The following is a 21,306-nucleotide window of genomic DNA, read 5'->3' on the forward strand; positions in this document are numbered from 1 at the left end:
TATAGTTTGTCAGTTCATCTACACACTCTTTCAGGATCCAATTTCCAATTCCATCCAGTCCATGTCATTTCCTAACATCTAGGTTTTTTATTTGGTTTCTTATTTCTTTCTGTGTTACCTTTATTTCTTTCATTTTGGGTGATCTTTCTTGTTGGTCATCTTTCCAAATTTGTGAGCTCTCAATTGTAAAAACGGACCTGAAATGTCTAATCATAACTTCTGCCATTTCTGTGTTGTCTATATATTCTTTATCTCCTTCACGCAGTTTTACAATTTTGTGTTTGCCCTTTAATTTGTCATTTATATATCTGTAAAAGAGTTTAAGGTTGATCCTTACATTTGTCTATATTTTTTCATAATTTCTTTTTTCTTTCCTGCATATATTCACATATTCGTTCCTAAGTTTTATGTATGTTTGTCATTTGGATGTTTTTTTGTCTCTTTTCCATATTTTCAAGGCTTTGTCTCTTCTGTCTTTAGCCTCACTGCACCTTTTGTTATACCAACACTTTATATAAATCTTTTTTGGCTTCTTCTTTGGTACATATTTATCAATTCCTTCCTTGTACTTTTCTTTGAATATGTTTTATTTGTTTTCCATCTTTGTTTCCTCTTTGGAGAAAATATCCCAGTTTGTGTTTTGGAATTTTATTCTTAGTTTTACAAAATCCGTTTTGTTTTACCGTATTTTCCGACGTATAGTGCGCCATTTTTTCCATTGGAAGGGCCTAAAAACGGGAGGTGCGCGTTATCCGGTGGTGCGCATTATCTACGACCTACGATAAAAATTCTGCGGCTGTGTGTGTAATTTTTTTCACAACAACGTGACGATGTTGGCCGTCACAAAGTCGGGACGGCACACTTCTCCGTGACATTCCGTGAGAACAAGAAGAACAGCCATGGTGACATGAAAGAATACGCCAGCATGGGCTATATAAATATTTGGTAGAGGTAGGTATCTATCGAATCTTATTTTTCATGTTTAAATAGGCTTAAACACCATGAAACATGATCAATATTCATAATATTTGCCCATGTTCACAGCATCTTAGTTTGAATTTTTATATTTGCTTTGTTGCTTCACTTTAGGTATGGTACAAATTCCGTTGCGGCCGTTCATAAACTCGTGTCAAACTACAACACCCTCTTTCGGGAGTTATATTAACTAACGTCACCTCGATGAGAGACTGTCCTATTTTACCACTGTCATTGCAGGTTCAAAGCTAAAACGAAACAGTCTGTAGTTTGTTTCAGTATTAAATAAAAAATGGTAAAGACGAATTATTTCCTCAAGATATGATATGAACATTTTCTGTAAAAATCCCGAAATTTTTCTGTATATTTTACTTTCAATAAACTTTTTTAGATCATATTTCCTACAAACTATTTAAGCTACAAAGTAATAAGGGACCAATGCACAACATGAGTCATATACCGGTACATGTAGTTCCGACTTTTTCTTAGTTGTGTCCTGATTGATGCCTAAACTGACACTTAATTTAGTGACAAATCAACAGATTTCCCAGCGGTGGCTCTAGAGCCAATGAAAAATACTTCTCCATATAACCTCGTTCACATGATACTAAGTAATTTCGCCGTTATTTCATTGGTTTATTTTTACTAACATTAATTAATGTAGTCTATGCAAATATTTGGGATCCGTAAAACAGCACTAGTACCAACATCATGAACGTTGGCCGTTTTAGCTCACCCGGAATATGCTAGATCAGGGCCGAGATTGACAGTTCTATTGCCAATCTAGCCTACACTAAACACTCTCTTGTGAGAGTTTGTTAAACTAAACGTCACTTCAGTAAAGACACTTATGAACCGAAACATAGTTTGTTGCTGCATGGCGATAAAAACTTGTACACGGTGATAAAAACTTGTAAGATGAATTATTCCCTCAGGATAGTAAATTAAAAAATTTCTGTAAAAATCCGAAATTTTTCATGTACATTTTGTATTCAATAAACTTTTCATGGCTCAAATTTCCCACAAAACAATGGACCAACGCAAGCAGGAGTCGCATACATGCAGTTCACGAGCTTTAGCCACCAGTGACTTTTCCTGGCATGCGCGTTATACGTCGGTGCGTGCTATCTGTATACTGAGATAACGAAGTGCATGGGTGCGCATTATAACCCGATGCACATTTTAAGCTGGAAAATACGGTACATTAATCTTCCTTCACTATGTTTATCATACTTTCCTACATTGTTTTGTTCTTTTAATTCAAACTATTAGTATGGTCACTCTTTCCAATTGGTGTTTATACTCCATTTTGTTCACGATATCTGGTTCAGAAGTTAATATTGAGTCTAGTTTTGACAGTTCCTTATTGTTTCTATATCTAGTATTTTCTTTATCCCATTGTGTTAAGGTGTATTCAATGGTTATATCCAGTAGAATGTTGCTCCAAATTTCATTTCTCCCTTTTACTATAATTTCTTCCCAGATTACTATGTTACCACCCTCTTTCAGTAACTCATTTAGCACATTCATTGTGTCTTCCAGTAATTTCGAATGATCGCTATCCGACCAAGCCTGTGTTTTTGGTGGTACATACACTGCTACAAATTTTCTGCTTTTCATCTTTTTATTTCCAGTTTTAATCATAATTAATTCATTTAGCACATTCATTGTGTCTTCCAGTAATTTCGAATGATCGCTATCCGACCAAGCCTGTGTTTTTGGTGGTACATACACTGCTACATATTTTCTGCTTTTCATCTTTTTATTTCCAGTTTTAATCATAATTAATTCCACATTACCTTTACCTTCATTAATATTTGTCACATTTAAACCCTTTTTAGTCAATATCATGACACCTCCTCCCTGCTTGTCTGTTCTATTTTTCGCCCAGTGGTTGTACAGATCTTGTCCCACTATACTTGTTGATATGGATCCTTTCAGTTCTGTCTCCACAATTCCCATATTGTCAGGTTTCTCTTTCTAGATAGTCATTTAGTTAATTAATTCCAGAGATCATACCATCAATATTTGTGTACGCCACTTTTAGTTTCATATTTTCTTCTCTTTTTTGGTTTGTTTCCATTTTATTTTTGTACCATTTTGTCAGTCTCGAGTCCAGCACTCTCTAGAATAACTTTTTTTTTTCTGTTCTTTTCTCATTTCTATCATTGGCTTCAATTCTGAAAGCCTTGTCTTTCTCTTTTTCCTCATCACTCATTTTTGAATTTCTGGCTGTTTGTCAATTTAACCACTTTCGATAATACCTCCTAGGCTATATTTGAGTTCTTAGTTTTTTCCAGAGGTCTATGTTGTTTATCTTTTGAATATTTGCCTATCCTGTGGATTCCTTCAATTTCTTTATCAAAATTTTGCCCTTCGTCCTGTATTTCTTTCAAAATTTCCTCAGCTACAGGAGGTGCCAAGATAAGAGGGAGGGTGGAGGGGAGTGGAGTGTATTAGGGATGGAAATAGGTGGGAATGGTTTTTATGCCCTTTTCTTTTTTACTACCTCCCTTGTAAGGGGAAAAAAGCCTTTGGTATATGTATGTATTATGTATTTCCTTCTCATCTCTTCTACATATGTTTTTCATGGATACCATGGACCACAATGCACTTACCTTTGTCATCTATATCTCTCACCCAATTTTCCTTTTCTTTAATTACTTTCATAACTATTTCTTTTGTATTTTCCTCCATCTGCTTTTGTACTGTTTCTCTAAAAGATATTTTTTTATTTTCCTGTTCTTGTTTCCATTTATTTTTTATTTCAATGAGGTCTGTTTCTTTAATTGACTCTTCTACCTCTCCGGTCACTACCTGTAATTGCTCTTTGACCTCCTTTTTCAGTTCTTCATTTTTATTTTTGTCCTCATTTTTCATGCATGTGTGTGTGTGTGTATATAAGAGATACAAAGATAGAGAGGATTTATTAAAAAAGAATGAAGGTGGACTACTGAAATACATCAGTTGTATAGAAACTAATACTACTGAAGCTGGAGAAGTCTACAAATCCAAATCACCGCCAAATTCAAGGGATTCAACTTCAAGTGATTCATCAACTTAAACTCCCTCAAGTGATGAAGAACATGAAGAAAATATTCCAGGACCAGCTGTGGACAGAGTGGACATAAAAGACATTGGCCTATGGCCAAGCAAGATGGCACACAGATCTTTCTGGTACATCAAGGCACATCTGTGGTTCAAAATCTAGATTCTGATTTTGGTCAAGTAATTCATCAAGGTGTGTCAACCAAAGGACAAACTAGAAAACTGACCCGGGAATATCTTTTTAAAATTCTGCCAAATGGTGAAGGAATGTTGAGATCATGGATGGTGTACTCCCCTTCCAAGGAAGCTCTTTACTGCTTTTGTTGCAAACTGTTTTCAGACAGAAATAACTCAAAATTTAATTCTGAGGACGGATTCAACATATGGTGGAAACTGAATCCTAGAATATCCGAGCACGAATCCAGTGTAGCTCATGTTTGGAATTTCACACAATGGAAGGAGTTGGAAATTAGGATTGCTCATGGAGCAACAATTGATAAAAAAGAACAAGAAGTTGTTGAAAGCCAAATGAAGAAGTGGAAGGAAATCCTTTCAAGATTGGTTGATATCATTAGATTCCTAACTACACTCAAACCTTGTTTATTCGGCCTTCACATATCCGGATTTCAGTTTATCCAGACGTTTTGAAGCAGCTGGGCAGCTAAATATTATTTTCGAAAATAATATTTAGCTGCCCGAAAAACTGCCACGTACGCGAGGCGAACGATACCGAGTTACAGTAGTTTGAAATGTAAACACCAGATGGCGTGTGGCAGGGTATACAAACGATGCTAGTCGCGGGGTGAAGGCCATACAACACCTATTTACAGTATACTACTATACAGTGCTATGAATACACCTGTGTCATCATGCCTAATAAAGTTGTGAAACGAAAGCGAATTACTCTAACAGTGGGGCAAAAATTGGACTTATCAAGAAACTTGAGGAAGGAGCAAATGTAAGAAATGTGTGTGACAAATTTGGAGTGGCCAAACAGTGTCGGATATTAGAAAATCCAAGGCAAAGTTACTGAATTACTGTTCAAGTTTTGTGTGGACACATCAGCGGCAAAAAGTGGTAAAGGAGTGCCTAGAAAATACACTCGACTTGGAAAAGAGGCAGAATTAGATGCAACAGTATTCAAATGGTACATTCAGCAAGGTCAGTTGGTATGAACATTTGAGGTATGGAAATTCTTATGGCTGCCAGGAAATTTGCGCAGAAAATGGATTTAAAGGACTTTAAAGGAAGTGATGGCTGGTTGTGGCATTTCCGCAATTGGCACCACTTTTTAATGCAACATTAAGGGGTGAAGCAGGAGATGCCGACATGACAGACGTAGAACCATTTCCAAAGAAGCTAGACAAATTAATAATAGAGGAACAGTTGAGCCTTTCACAAGTATATAATGGTGACAAGACAGGGTTTTACTGGCGTTCTATGCCCAAGAACAGTCAATTAAGAAAAATAGAAGAAAGTGTTAGAGGAAAGAAATCAAGTAAGGTGCATCCATCTGTGTTGTGTGTGGCAAACGCGAGTGGTAAACACTGTCTCAAACCAATGTGTTATGTTCCACTATGAAAGGGGTTTTAACAAACAAGAAAGAACAAGTGCAAATTCATTCTCATTGGAAAGAGAATGTACGTACAAGTGTAAATATCTTTAAATAGCTTCTTTGAACACATCCAAGATATGATAATATATGTAAACCCTCCTTTCACTCATTCAAATCAATTTGACATGTTTCCCACTAGCAACTTGACAAATTATCATATCTTAATATTTTTCTTGCAATTATGTACGCCAAACCCCACTGTCACGACTTTAACCTAAGGTACATGGAAATAACTCAAAAGGTCAGGGAGGCAATGTAATCAATACTAACCATCACCAACCATGCACAGGAATGAACGAATTAAACGATTACCTGGCCTTAGAAAAACCAGACATAATGGGAATAGTGGAAACTAAATTAAAGCATAACCTAACTCCCTATACTGTGGGACAAGGTTTATACAACTGTTGGACAAAGAATAGAAGGGACAAACAGGGTGGAGTTCTAATTTTGACCAAGAAAGATTTGAATGTGAAAAAAATAACTGAAGAGAAAAATAATGTAGAATCAATTATGATACAAGTATGAATTAAACATATGAAGAGCAGAAAATTTGTAGTGGAGTATGTGCTGGGGGCCCCCAAAACACAAGCCTGGTCAGAAAGTGATCATTCCAAATTATTAGAAGATACAAAATACGAATCAACTGAAATACTGAAAAACAGAGAAAATGCAGTAATTATGGGTGACTTTAATTCAAAGGAAATATGTTGGGAAGAGATGACAGTGAAGGGGGGGAGGGAACTCTGGGGTAATGTCCTTCTTGACTTGACCATTGAGTACACAATGACCCAGTGGATTAGAGAAAATACTAGATATAGAAGTAATGAAGAACCCTCAACATTGGACTTGATATTTATGACAGAGCCTGAGATTGTCGAAAAAATTGATTACAAAACCCCGATAGGAAAGAGTGGCCATGTACTACTAGAACTGGAATTGAAAGAACAAATGGATCAAAGCAAAAACAATAAACATAGAATAGGAAGACTAATGTATAACAAAACAAACTTTGAGAAACTTAAAGCATTCTTCCGCAATGCAAATTGGGATAAATTCCTAAACAAAGAAACAGGGACAGAAGAAAAATAGTACTAAAAGAAATTTTTAATGAAGGAGTGAATAAATATGTACCACAACAAAAAATAGAAAGAACATACCGTATATACTCGTCTATAGGTCGATCTCGTGTAAAGGTCGACCCCCCATTTTTGGCCAAAAAATCTGGAATTTTCCATATACCTCATCTACAGGTCGAGTGGCTTGTTTTTGTTTTGGTGCTGTGAGCATTCCACTGTCTTAATGCTTTGAAGTGGCATGGCTTGCCTGCTATAGCAATTGATTATTATGGTTTTTTCACTTCATTAATTCTGATGTATTTTAGTTTGTTTTTTTCAAGCTCACTGATTTTAATATTTAATAAGTTTCACTGAAGTTGTCATTTCAGCGGAGTGAAAAACTTGATACTAAAATTTTTTTTTAATGGAGTGAATAAATATGTACCACAACAAAAAATAGAAAGAACATACCGTATATACTCGTCTATAGGTCGATCTCGTGTAAAGGTCGACCCCCCATTTTTGGCCAAAAAATCTGGAATTTTCCATATACCTCATCTACAGGTCGAGTGGCTTGTTTTTGTTTTGGTGCTGTGAGCATTCCACTGTCTTAATGCTTTGAAGTGGTATGGCTTGCCTGCTATAGCAATTGATTATTATCGTTTTTTCACTTCATTAATTCTGATGTATTTTGGTTTTATGTGTTTTTCAAGCTCACTGATTTTAATATTTAATAAGTTTCACTGAAGTTGTCATTTCAGCAGAGTGAAAAACTTGATACTAAAAATTTTTTTTAATGAAGGAGTGAATAAATATGTACCACAACAAAAAATAGAAAGAACATACCGTATATACTCGTCTATAGGTCAATCTTGTGTAAAGGTCGACCCCCCATTTTTGGCCAAAAAATCTGGAATTTTCCATATACCTCATGTACAGGTCGAGTGGCTTGTTTTTGTTTTGGTGCTGTGAGCATTCCACTGTCTTAACCACTTCACTCCGGACTTAAATCTCGCGGGCAGCAGCCAATGCCAGCCGTACGACGTGTCGTAGTAATACTCGCATCATAAAATATAGTCACCGCTTATATTGATCGTTCTCTCTTTCACCCGCAAATTTTGAAAACCACAGAGAATGGGATTCAAGGCACATTTGGGAGAATGTAAAAACACAGGGGCGACTACAATAAATATAATCAAGACGCCGATATGGCAGCGTCGCGAATCCACTTGCTCCTCATGACGCCTCCGTAGGCGGCACCGTATGGAAGGGGTTAATGCTTTGAAGTGGCATGGCTTGCCTGGTATAGCAATTGATTATTATGGTTTTTTCACTTCATTAATTCTGATGTATTTTGGTTTTATGTGTTTTTCAAGCTCACTGATTTTAATATTTAATAAGTTTCACTAAAGTTGTCATTTCAGCGGAGTGAAAAACTTGAACAGATTACCAAGTAATGTACAGTATACGGAATAAACTGGCTAGGCGTGTTTCGTTAGAAACAATTTTAACAAACAGTGTCTCAGAGTAGTCTTGTAATCTCAACTGTGCGGATGATCCGGCTAATGATAATGTGGAGGAAGATGATGTTGATGTTCCTATGGCTGATGAAGTTGATCTGTATGACGATACTCTACACAGAAGTGAGTGGGAGGAGCTGCTTGGTGGTGAAGATGACGACAGCAAGGAAAACGATTTTGGTGGATTTTAGTTAAAAGATTTAGGATTATACCATGTGTCACTGTAACAGTAACAAGCTGGCAATACTGAACAGTTTGTTTTCGTGATGGTGAGATCCATGCATTGTTTTGGTAATGGTAATAATAATATATACCATATAGAAAGCTAAATTTTGGTAAATTTTTTGTTTCGACCATGGGCGCAATATAGCAATAGAAAATTAATTATTAATTTTGTAAATTATAATGTATCAACGTAATATGCAATTTTGTGAGAAATAAAAAACAAAAAAGGTGCTAAAATAGATTTCGTAAGTAATGAAGTCTTGTTGGATGAATGGTATGCCATGTTTGTTTTGATAAATGCTGACGTCGAAGAAATGAAAGGATGATAAATTCGTCTAACCTAAATTAACCAACCTAACCTAACCTGTGTTTAATAAATCATTACCTGCAAATTAAATGTCATCCGGCTCGTCCTCGTTGTCGTCGTTGTGAGCGATGTTGTTGGGCTTTTCAACCACTCTCTCAACTTGCGGGGTATACAAAGTTCTTGCAGCTTGAAGAAATGTATGTATCTCTGCTCCATAACATTCCTTCAAGAAAATGTACCTGGCGAGGTACTGTCGGAAGTACCGAGGCCATCAATTGACAGAGGACAAGATGGAGTCCCAATCCTATGCTACCGACTTCGTTCATTAGCATTTGCTTGTAGCAAGGTATTTTTTATTTTCATTTCCGCCCACAAAATTGCATATTACGTTGATACATTTTAATTTACAAAATTAATAATTAATTTTCTATTGCTATATTGCGCCCATGGTCGAAACTAAAAAAAATACCTAAATTTGAGAATATCACAGCATTTTATTATTTTTTAAACAACTATGGGTACTATAATAGTATACATGATATAATAAGCTCGCCTGTGCTAAGAATTTTAACAAACAGGTAAAACCACAGTATGGGGTTACCGTATCTAGAAGGAATTTCACATGTTTTGGTACGTACCGTGTATTTTATGTCCCCATTGTTTACTGGTAGTAACTAGTAGGTAAATATTTTGATTTCTGAACCTAAAGAAAAGGTAAGAGTTCTTCCTAGCCTTTCTTGTCATGTCTGGATTTCAACCTAACAAGATTATTACTTGGGTATAGGTTGACCCCTAGGTTTTGGCCTAAAAAAAATTCCTTAAGATTTCGACCTATAGACGAGTATATACGGTACATAAAAAGCTGGTACAACAAAAATTAAAATGAAGCTAAGGACAAAAGAGACAAAGCTGGAAAAAAATGGAAAAGAGACAAGAAACCAAACAAATGGCAAACATACATCAAACTGAGAAATTAATATGTAAAAGTACGCAGAGATGAAAAGAGAACTACAAAAAAAGGATAATAGATAAATGCAAGGAAGAACCCAAACTATTTTACAAGTATGTAAATGGAAAACTAAAAAACAAACAAGAAATAGAAAAATTGCGCCAGGGCAAAAATGAATATATAGAGGAACTAGAAATGGCAGAAATTATGAACAACCACTTCAAATCAGTGTTCACATTAGAAGGTTCACCTGACTGTGAAGAAATTGTGAGAGAATTATCCCCCGCAATGAAAGAAATAATTATAACACAAAAAGAAGTGAGCGACCAAATTAAAACCCTTGTTAGAAAATCACATGGCCCAGACAGAATTGCAAACTGGATACTGAAAGAATGTATGGAAGAATTAACTGACAAAATATACATTATAATCAAAGTACAGACGCTCCTCAACTTATGTTTTAGTTACGTTCCGAACGGCCGAACGTAAGTTGAAAATTAACGTAAGTTGTTACTGTACTATACATCAGTAAATTCTATTACCGTATCTTATAAAACACCCCTAAATCATTAATTAAACACATAACATTGTAAAATAATAACATTAATTTCAAATAGATTAAATTCAAGCAACATAAATTGAGATGGTGGAGGAGGAGGGGGAGGAGGAGGAGGGGGAGGGGGAGGAGGCAAGGCATTTTCAGTTTGTCGTCTGCGCAATGTAAACAATGGACGCAGCATCATGCGCAAGTATCGTTTGAACTACAGAGAGCGCGGTAAACTAAAAAATTCACTCAAAAAAAAAAAAAATTCAATTTTTTTTTTACCGTCAGTTCAAACGTAAAATCGAAAAAACATAAAACGAATGAACGTAAGTAGAGGAGCGTCTGTATCACTTAAAGAAGGAAAAGTGCCACTGGACTGGAAAAAGGCAAACATTGTACCAATCTATAAGGGAGGTAATAAAGAAGACCCATCTCATTACAGACTGGTATCACTGACAAGCACAATAGCAAAAATTTGTGAACGTATTGTCAAAAATAGATGGGTAAAGCACCTGGAAGAAAAAACTATACTAAATCCAAATTAATTTGGATTCAAACAAGGGAGATCATGTTCACTATAAACCCACTATCAGATAAATAATAATAAAAGTACAGGGAAACTGTATATTTCGACTACTATCTGTAGTCCTCTTCAGCAGAATGCTTACAAGAAGTTAAGGTATAAATATATATGATGTAGTGAGGGGTACATAAAAGGGGATGGGGAAAGTGGGGGGACTCAGGTTACATGCCCTTGAAATGGTTGGGTCAAGAAAGGACAGTTGGTGGTATTTTGTCCGACTGTCCTTCCTTGACCCAACCATTTCAAGGGCATGTAAACTGAGTCCCCCCACTTTCCCCATCCCCTTTTATGTACCCCTCACTACCTCATATATACTTGTACCTTAACTTCTTGTAAGCATTCTGCTGAAGAGGACTACAGATAGTAGTCGAAATATACAGTCTCCCTGTACTTTCGATTTATTTCTCTGATAGTGGGTTTATAGTGAGCATTTACAAATGTGTTATAACATACCAATTTCCAAGGGAGATCATGTACAACAAATTTGATCTGCTTCTACTCAAGATTAATAGACATAATACAAGAGAGAGATGGGTGGGCAGGATGTGCCTTTCTCGACCTACAAAAGGCATTCGACAAGGTACATACATATACCAAGGCTTTTTCCCCCTTCCAAGGGAGGTAGCCAAAAAGGGAAAGGCATAAAAACACTCCCACCCATTTCATCTCTAAATACACTTCACACCCCTCCCACCCTTCCTCTCATCTGAGCACCTCCTGGATGACGGGTCATCCCTGCACCCTGCCCACCGCCCTGGGTCAGAAGCAGTGTCGCAGGACACAGTACATCCACAGCAAGGCCGCTTCATTTAATCGGCGACCCCCCCCTCTCCGTCCCCCTTTGCATATAAGGAGAGGACGGGGAGAAATCCCTTCGGGCTGCGTCAAAATTTACTCACACATACTACCCCACCCCCCACCCCCCCGCCCATTTCTCCTCATGCAGTCACAACATCATCCATATACAACCATTCTCCACTCACCTCTGTCTTCCGTCCTCTCCCTTCCTTCCTCAACAGACATTCCCCTCTTACCCAAAGCCCCCTTCACCCCATCCATCCACCTCATCCTAGGACGTCCCCTCATGTTCACTCCCTCCACATCTGCCTTCCATACCTCTTTTACTAGTCTTTCTTCACTCATTCTTTCCATGTGTCCAAACCATCCTAATATTCTTTCATCAACCCTATCTCCCAAATCCTTTTTCACCCCTGTTCTCCTCCTCACCTCCTCATTTCTCACTCTATCTAGCCTAGTAACCCCTACCATACTTCTCAGACACCTCATCTCAAACACATTCAAACTCCTTCTCTCTTCTTCTCTTATGTTCCACGTTTCTGCCCCATACAGTGCTGTTGGCACAATCACTCCTTCATACAGTCTCCTCTTCGCATCCATTCCCAAATGTCTATTTCTCATTACACTCTTTAAACCACCAAGGCATTTACTCGCTTCTCTCAATCTACATTCTACCTCCACCTTCACTCCACCTTTTCCTGCTACACTTGCACCCAAGTATCTAAAACTATCCACTTCCTCCAGTCGCTCTCCCTTAATGTTCACTTCCAGTCTACTGCCACTTTCACCCCTTGTACATCTCATCACCTTACTTTTACCCACATTTATCTTTAGCTTTCTTCTATCACATACTCTCCCAAACTCTGCCACCAGCTTCCTCAATCCCTCCTCTGACCCTGCCACAAGCGCAGTGTCGTCCGCAAACAACAGCTGGCTCACCTCCCATTTTTCTCCATTTTCTTTAACCATCTCCAATCCCTGACTCACTACCCTAGCATTCACCTCTCGCACCACCCCATCCATGTATAAGTTGAACAGCCAGGGCGACATAACGCATCCTTGACGAAGTCCCACCTTTACTTCAAACCACTCACTCTCTCCATTTCCAATCCTAACACATGCTCTACTACTCACATAAAAACTCTTGACAGCTCCCAAAAGCTTTCCTCCTATCCCATAAATCTGCATAACCTCCCACAGTGCCTTTCTGTCTACCCTATCATAAGCCTTTTCCAGATCCATAAAAGCCCAAAAAACATCCTTCCCCTTTCCTATAGCTTTCTCACATATCTGTCTTACCACAAAGATCTGATCTACACAACCTCTACCCGTCCTAAATCCACACTGTTCCTCACCAATTACTCCTTCTGTTCCTCTCCTAATCCTCTCAATTAAGATTCTCCCATAAGCCTTCCCTACTACACTCAACAGGCTAATCCCTCTGAAATTACTACATTCACACTTGTCCCCTTTTCCCTTGTAAAGAGGAACTATACAGGCACTACTCCAGTCCTCCGGTACTCTACCCTCTCTCCAGCAAACATTAAATAATCTCACCAACCAGTCCACCATCACTGAACCTCCCTTTTTCAGACATTCTGCATGACATCCATCCAGACCAGGTGCCTTACCTGCTTTCATCATCTTTACAACTGCCTTCACCTCATCCTTCCTTATTTCTCCTCCATTCTCCTCACTCATCACTCTCATTTTCTTCGTATTTCCCACTGCAGCTATCTTTCCTTCTCTATCCTCCTTCACATTCAGCAACTCCCTAAAATATTCTGCCCATCTTCCCCTCACTGCCATCTCTTCCATTATCAACTCTCCATCTGTACCTTTTACCTTTTCTTCCCTACTTGATTCGCCTCCTCTTCCTCTCTTAATTTCTTTCCAAAACATCTTTTTATTACTTTCAAAATTTTCTGTCATACTCCTACCCCATTTCACATCTGCTCTCCTCTTTGCCTCCTTTACCTTTTGCTTTACTTCTCTTTTCTTTTCTTTGTACGTCTCATATGACTCCCCTGTCCTCTTTTGTAACCAATCTGTGAATGCTCGCTTCTTCTCTTCTACAACCTTCTTTGTTTCCTCATCCCACCATTCACTACCCTTTCTTCTATTTCCCCCTGTCCTTCTTGTTCCACACACCATCCTTGCACACTTTAAGACTCCCTCCTTGAACCATCCCCATTCCTCCTCCACACCCATCTCTGCTCTATCCTTTACTCCCTCCCACTCCTCCTTCAGCTTCTTTTCGTACTCCTTCTCCTTTTCCTTTTCATTCAAGGAGTTCACTCTAAGAACCTCCCTACCTTTTGTCCCTTTCCTCCTCCATCTATCCTCCACTCTCAACTTACCTTCCACCAAAAAATGATCTGATATTCCCCCACCCTCTCCTCTTAGCACATGTACATCCTTAACTCTTCCTATCATAATCCTATTTACCACTACATAATCCATTAGCGCTCTATCTACCACCCTTCCCTCCACCACCCTCTCCCATGTGTACTTATGCTTGACTTTCTTCCAAAACACTGTATTTGCTATCATCAACTCTCTTTCTAGACACATTTCCACCATCAACTCTCCACTACGATTCTTTCCTGGAACTCCACACTTCCCAACCACTCCATCGATTGGACCATTTCCCACTCTAGCATTAAGGTCTCCCAGTACTATTACATTGACATTTCTTCCTAAACCCTCTATGCACTCATTCGACAAGGTACCACATAAAAAATTTATAAAGAAGATCAAGTCAAAAGGTGGCATCAAAGGAAAATTAGTGGAATGGATGAAAGACTTCCTGATTGGGAGGAAAATGAGAGTTGTAATTAGAGAAAAATTCTCAAACTGGGAAGAAGTGAAAAGCGGTGTCCCACAGGGATCAGTGCTGGCCCTGATCATGTTTGCATATACATTGATGACATGGATGAAGGTGTATAGTGTTATATAAATTTCTTTGCAGATGATGCAAAGATACTAAAGAAGGTAAAAACAGAGGAAGACTGCAACTCATTGCAACAAGATTTGGACAAGATCTGGAATTGGACCCAAAGTGGGAAGTAAAATTCAATATATAGAAATGTAGTATAATGGAGTTTGGAAAGAGTAAAAACAGAATATCAAAAGATTACAAAATTGGTGATGAAAAGGTGAAAAAAGTAAACTCGGAGAAAGGTCTTGGAGTGATGATTGGCAAGGACATGACACCAGATGAGTATATTAACAAAATATTTGGAGAAACCTACAATTCATTGAGATCAATCAAAGTTGGATTTGCCTATTTGGACGAAAAAATGATAAAGAAAATCCTAACTACACTAATAAGACCAAAACTCGAGTACACAGCAGCACTCTGGACACCCAGTACCAAAAAGAACATTAAAAAACTAGAAAGGCTACAAAAAGCAACAACCAAACTAGCACCAACTCTTTCTGAACTAACATATGAGTAAAGACTGTCCAAATTAGAACTACCAACTTTGGAACAGAGAAGAGAAAGAGGTGACCTGCTGACTATTTACAGAATAATGAAAGGAATGGAAATTTTAGATAGGGATGACTTGTTGATATGGGACAACAGTAAAATAAGAGGACACGAAAAGAAAACTACAAAAAGATAGTTACAGAAGAAATTTAAAAAGGAACAGCTTCCCACACTGAGTGATAGATACATGGAACAAATTAGACAACGAAACAGTGTGTGCGAACACTATACAAGATTTTAAGAAAAAACTTGATGTTGAGAGATACAAAGATGGGTCACCACGTGCATAGCTCCCTTCCCATATAATACAACTAGGTAAATACATGATCCCCAGACATGCGACACGGTACTCATCTTGAGAAAGACCTGTAATCTTGCAAATATCATCACTTTCCCAATCAAAAACATCTGACCAAACACTTGACTAAATGCAAAATAAGACAACAGGATGTCCCAGTGTCACCACACAAGATGCCTAATGTCACCAGACAGACCCACTGAACCCTTTCTTATACCAACCCCAATTACATTTCCATAACTTAAAGCATACACATCATGTCTAACCACACCAACCATACGACTAACCCCTATATACAGAACTAACACTTGTGCCAATAATCATTAACTAACTCGTCCCACATATGACAACCTACTAACCCCCTTTATTATCAAAAGGCTATGCTGCCGGAAGCACTAGAGCTGGCCAGGTCACCTGCCAGACAGATCTGCCCAGGTTGCTCACCTGGCAGAGGGGAGACATCTGCCCAGGGCAGTGTCGAGGTCAAGGCCTGGCACTTAGAGTATTTGGTCAAAGGACCTATTTGTAATCTTTGCAAACCCAGATAATATTGTTAATAAATAGAAGAAAGTCCAAGGGAGACTATCTTGCCCGCAAAACCACCGTTGTTTGTACCACAGCTTTTTACACTGGTGGCACATCTACCTTATACCATACATAGCTGGTTACACTCCCTACCCTCCCAATATCCTGTCTGGGGTATTGGCTGCATGTTATCGTGTGGTATAAATCTGCTCAGCAGCATGCAGCTGATACTGTAGGGTCTATGGTGTGTCCCTATGGACCTGACCCACACATCATTTTGTCTATGTTAAAGAAAATATCTACTCAGAGAAATGATGCTACTTTATTATATTGCAACTGTCACTCAGTTATGCTGTCCCCCCCTACTCTTAATACTGTCCTGTACCACTTCTCTGAATATTCATTTTCATTTTTGCCAAACCCTGTAAGGGGAGAAAGACTACTGCCACCAAGTATTCCCACTTAGTTATAAAAGGCAACTAAAATGGGACGGAGTATAGGACTAGGTATCCTACCTTCTGCACCCCTGAAGGATATATTAAAAAGTAAAAAAAACCTACAGTAAAATGAATGAACAGAAGCATTATACCTATAAGCATCATGTATCGGGTACCATCTGCCTTCCAGGATACCATGTATGGATGTGTGTGAAGACAGTTGAGATTGTCTTGGTCCATGCTAACTGGCTGACATCCTGGAAACCCAGTACTGTAACCAAAAGAAAATAAACATTAACTTATATAAAATCATTAGTCACTTCAATGGCAAGCATGAAATACTCCAATGACAAGTTTTTCATAAAAAACTTGTTCTTCTCAGATCTCATTTTACCTCCTTTTTAATCTTTAACCCTTTAACAGGCACTCATAGAAATAATGGATATAACAGATTTTTTTTTAACATTAACCCTTTACCTGGCAAAAAATTTCTGAGGAAATGTTTCATTTTAAGACATTTTTTATAGTATCTTTCATATTGATTATATATAACCACCATTCATACATCAACACACACATCAAGCTAAGAAATGATTATGTAAAAATACACAGACATGAAAAGAGAAACTATGAAAGAGATAATAGAAAAATGCAAGGAACAACCTAAACTATTTTACAGGTATGTAAATGGTAAACTAAAAAACAAACAAGAAATAGAAAGACTGCGCCAAGGGAATTACGGATATAAAGAAAAAGAAGAAATGGCTGAAATTATGAATAATCATTTCAAATCAGTATTCACAATTGAAAGTTTACAAAACTGTGAGGAAATCGGGGGAGAGATACCCCCAATAAAGGAAATAACGGTGACACCAAAGGAAATTAGAGACCAAATAAAAATCCTTGATGTCAGGAAATCACACGGTCCGGATGGAATTGCAAACTGGATATTGAAAGAATGCATAGAGGAGTTGACGGACAAAATATACAAGATAATTAAATACTCAAAGAAGGAAAGGTACCACAGGACTGGAAAAATGAAAATATTGTACCAATATATAAAGGAGGGAATAAGGAAAATCCAACCAGCTACAGACCAGTCTCCTTTACAAGCACAATAGCAAAAATATATGAAAAAGTTATCAAAAGTAGATGGGTTAAACATCTGTAAGAAAAAATATATTGAATCCGAATCAATTTGGATTTAGACAAGGAAGATCATGTACAACAAATCTGATCTGCTTCTATTCTAGACTAATAGAAATAATACAAGGGATGGATGGCTGGACTGTGCTTTTCTAGACCTACAAAAAGCATGACAAAGTACCACACAAAAAACTAATAAGATAAATAGAATCAATAGGTGGCATCAAAGGAAAATTATTAGAATGGATGGAAAACTTCTTGACTGGAAGGAAAATGTGGGTAGTAATTAGAGACAAATACTCGACCTGGGAAGAAATGATAAGTGGTGTCCTGCAAGGTTCACTACTGACTCCAATCATGTTTGCCATATATATAAATGACATGAAGGAGTGGAATGTTACATGAACTTCGCAGATGACGCAGGAACACTTGAAGAAAGTACAGTGGAAGATTGTGAATCATTACAGATAGACCTAGACAAAATCTGGAAATGGAGTCAAAAGTGGGAAGTAAACTTCAATATCAAGAAGTGTAGTATAATGGAGTTCGGAAAAAGTAATAATAGAATATCAAGAAATATAAAATTGGTTAAGATGTCAAAAACAAGAACTCAGAAAGAGATCTTGGAGTAATAATCAGTAAAGACATGTCACCGGACAAACATATCAACAAAATAGTTGGAGGAACCTTCAACCTATTAAGGTCAATGAAAGTGGCATTTGACTATTTGGATGAGGAAATAAAAAAAAAATATTAGTTACACTAATAAGACCAAAACTGGAGTGCACAGCAACACTATGGACACCCAGTACTAAAAAGAATATAAAGAAATTAGAAAGAATAGTATTTGCACACAGTTTCCTTATCTAATTTCTTCCAGGTATCCACCACTATGTGGGAAGCTATTCTTTTTTAGATTTCTTCTATAATTATCCTTTTTAAGTTTCTTTTCATGTCCTCTTGTTTTAATAAATCATCTCTATCTAGGATTTCCATTCCTTTCATGATGCTAAAAAATAGTAGATCTCCTCTTTCTCTTCTTTTTTCCAGAGATGGTAGTTCCAATTTGGACAATCTTCGTTCGTATGTTAATTTGGATAGAGTTGGTGCCATCTTTGTAGTTGCACTAATAAGACCAAAACTGGAGAACACAGCAACACTATGGACACCCAGTACTAAAAAGAATAAAAAGAAATTAGAAAGAATAGTGTTTGCACACAGTTTCCTTATCTAATTTATTCCAGGTATCAACCACTATGTGGGAAGCTATTCTTTTTCAGATCTCTTCTATAATTATCCTTTTTGAATTTCTTTTCATGTTCTCTTGTTTTAATAAATCATCTCTATCTTGGATTTCCATTCCTTTCATGATGCTATAGTCAGTAGATCTTCTCTTTCTCTTCTTTGTTCCAGAGTTGGTAGTTCCAATTTGGACAATCTTTGTTTGTATGTTAATTTGGAAAGAGTTGGTGCCAACTTTGTCATTGCTCTTTGTATTCTTTCTACATGCATATAAAAAAGCCTATGGTATATGTATGTAGAAAGAATACAAGGAGCAACCCATCTGAGGTATTGGCTGCATGTTATTGTGGTAAAATAGCATGTAGTTTGTACTTTAGGTTCTATATGGGGCGCCCCTACGGACCAGAGCCACACATCATTTTGTCTGCGATAGAGGAGGACTGTTCACAGAGAAATTATGACACTCTTATTATGCTGCGACTGTCCCTCCGTTATGCTGTCCCCCAACCCTTTGTTACTGTCCTGTACCACTTCTCTGAATATTCATTTCCTTTTTTCACCTACCCTGTGGTGGGGGATAGAATGCTGCCACCAAGTATTCCCACTTGAATCATAAGAGACGAAAAAAATGGGACAGGATTGGGACCAGGCATCCTTCTCCTTGTAGCCCCACAGGGGACATTCCTAAAAAAAGTAAATGCATAAGAGGGTCTGGGAGTTTTCCAACCAGTACCCTAAGGTTTGGGTCTTTTAATGTGCATGGATGTAGTACAGATGAGAGTAAAAGGGAAGAGATAGGCAGTATGTTGGTGAGAAGAAAGATGGATGTGTTGGCTTTGAGTGAAACTAAGTTGAAAGGGAGAGGTGAGTGTGAGTTTGGGAGTTTAGTTGGGAGGTTCTCATCAGTGAAGAGGGCAAGGGAGGGAAGGGGTGGCTACACTAGTAAGTGAAGAGATAGGTAAATGTGTAGTGGAGTGGGAGGTTTCTTCAAGGTTAATATGGATGAAGGTGAAACTGGGAAAGGAAATGTGAGTTTTTGTAAGTGCATATGGGCCTGGTAGTGAGAAAAGTGTAGACGAGAGGGAGGCTTTTTGGATAGATATAAATGAGTGCATAGAGGGATTAGGGAGAAACGTCAATGTAGTAGTATTGGGAAACCTTAATGCTAGGGTAGGAAATGAACCAATAGACAGAGTGGTTGGGAAGTGTGGAGTTCCAGGAAAGAATCGTAGTGGAGAGTTGATGGTGGAGATGTGTCTAGAGAGTTGATGATAGCAAATACAGTGTTTAGGAAGAAAGTCAAGCATAAGTACACATGGGAGAGGGTGGTGGATGGAAGGGTGGTAGATAGAGCATTAATGGACTATGTAGTGGTAGATAGGAGTATAATAGGAAGAATTAAGGATGTACATGTTCTAAGGGGATGTGGGGGAATATCAGATCATTTTCTGGTGGAAGGTAAGATGAGAGTAGAGGAGAGATGGAGAAAGCGGAAAAGGGCAAAAAGTAGGGAGCTGCTTAGAGTGAACTGCTTAACCCCTTCACTCCGGGCCAAAATCTCGCGGGCAGCATTAGCTGCCAGACGTGCAATGTTGCGTCATAATACTCGCATTATAGAAAATAAAAGTTACCGCTGTATTGCTCGTTCTCTTTCACCTGTCGTAAGCCTTTTCCAGATCCATAAAAGCCAAAAAACATCCTTCCCCTTTCCTATAGCTTTCTCGCATATCTGTCTTAGCACAAAAACCTGATTTACACAACCTCTACCTGTCCTAAACCCACACTGTTCCTTACCAATTAAGTGAGCATTACGGGAGAGCGACTTGAGGAAGTGGATAGTTTTAGATACTTGGGTGCAAATGTGGCAGGAAAAGGTGGAGTGAAGGTGGAGGTAGAATGTAGATTGAGAGAAGCGAGTAAATGCCTTGGTGGATTAAAAAGTGTAATGAGGAATAGACATTTGGAATGGATGCTAAGAGGAGACTATATGAAGGAGTGATTGTGCCAACAGCACTGTATGGGGCAGAAACATGGAACATAAGAGAGGAAGAGAGAAGGAGTTTGAATGTGTTTGAGATGAGGTGTCTGAGAAGTATGATGGGGGTTACTAGGCTGGATAGAGTGAGAAATGAAGAGGTGAGGAGGAGAACAGGGGTGGAAAGGGAGTTGGGAGATAGGGTTGATGGAAGACTATTAGGATGTGTGCCGTTACGAGCAGTAACGGGGCCTTTTCCATGATTCTATGTATCTCAAATTTTGCGTATATTTTGTCTTAAGCCCGTTTCCCCTGGAAAAGTTTCGTTTCTGTAATGTTTTTATTGTGTATTCCGAGTTGAGACTATTTCTGTTTATTTCCAAACTCTGTAAGTTGTCTGCAAGCTGTGCTGCAAGATAACATCCCATTATTTGTACAATGTTTGCCTTTAATTTAGAATAAGATTAAGTTGTGTGAAGACCTTTGCCGTCTGTGACATCACGGCTGACAACTAACCCCTTTAGTATGGTTTAAGAACTCATAGTGTTTACACCCATTTTTCGACCCT

The 21,306-nt window shown here is 38.1% G+C and overlaps 1 protein-coding gene and 1 pseudogene across 5 annotated transcripts in view; one reads left to right on the forward strand and one right to left on the reverse strand.

The window, feature by feature from the left end:
* The window catches only part of LOC143022079 (mRNA-capping enzyme-like), a 268,589-nt gene that overhangs the window by 115,660 nt on the left and 131,623 nt on the right, over positions 1–21,306 (reverse strand). For all 5 annotated transcript variants that reach the window (XM_076180040.1, XM_076180038.1, XM_076180036.1 and 2 more), the window contains exon 7: positions 16,528–16,646. In XM_076180040.1, coding sequence (XP_076036155.1) covers positions 16,528–16,646 — 119 coding nt within the window. The remainder of the gene's footprint in view (positions 1–16,527; positions 16,647–21,306) is intronic.
* On the forward strand, positions 3,765–4,671 carry LOC143021836 (zinc finger MYM-type protein 5-like; annotated as a pseudogene).

This window comes from Oratosquilla oratoria, chromosome 43 (assembly GCF_046742065.1).
Source record: "Oratosquilla oratoria isolate Oo_2021 chromosome 43, ASM4674206v1, whole genome shotgun sequence".
In the NCBI taxonomy this organism is placed as follows: Eukaryota; Metazoa; Arthropoda; class Malacostraca; order Stomatopoda; family Squillidae; genus Oratosquilla; species Oratosquilla oratoria.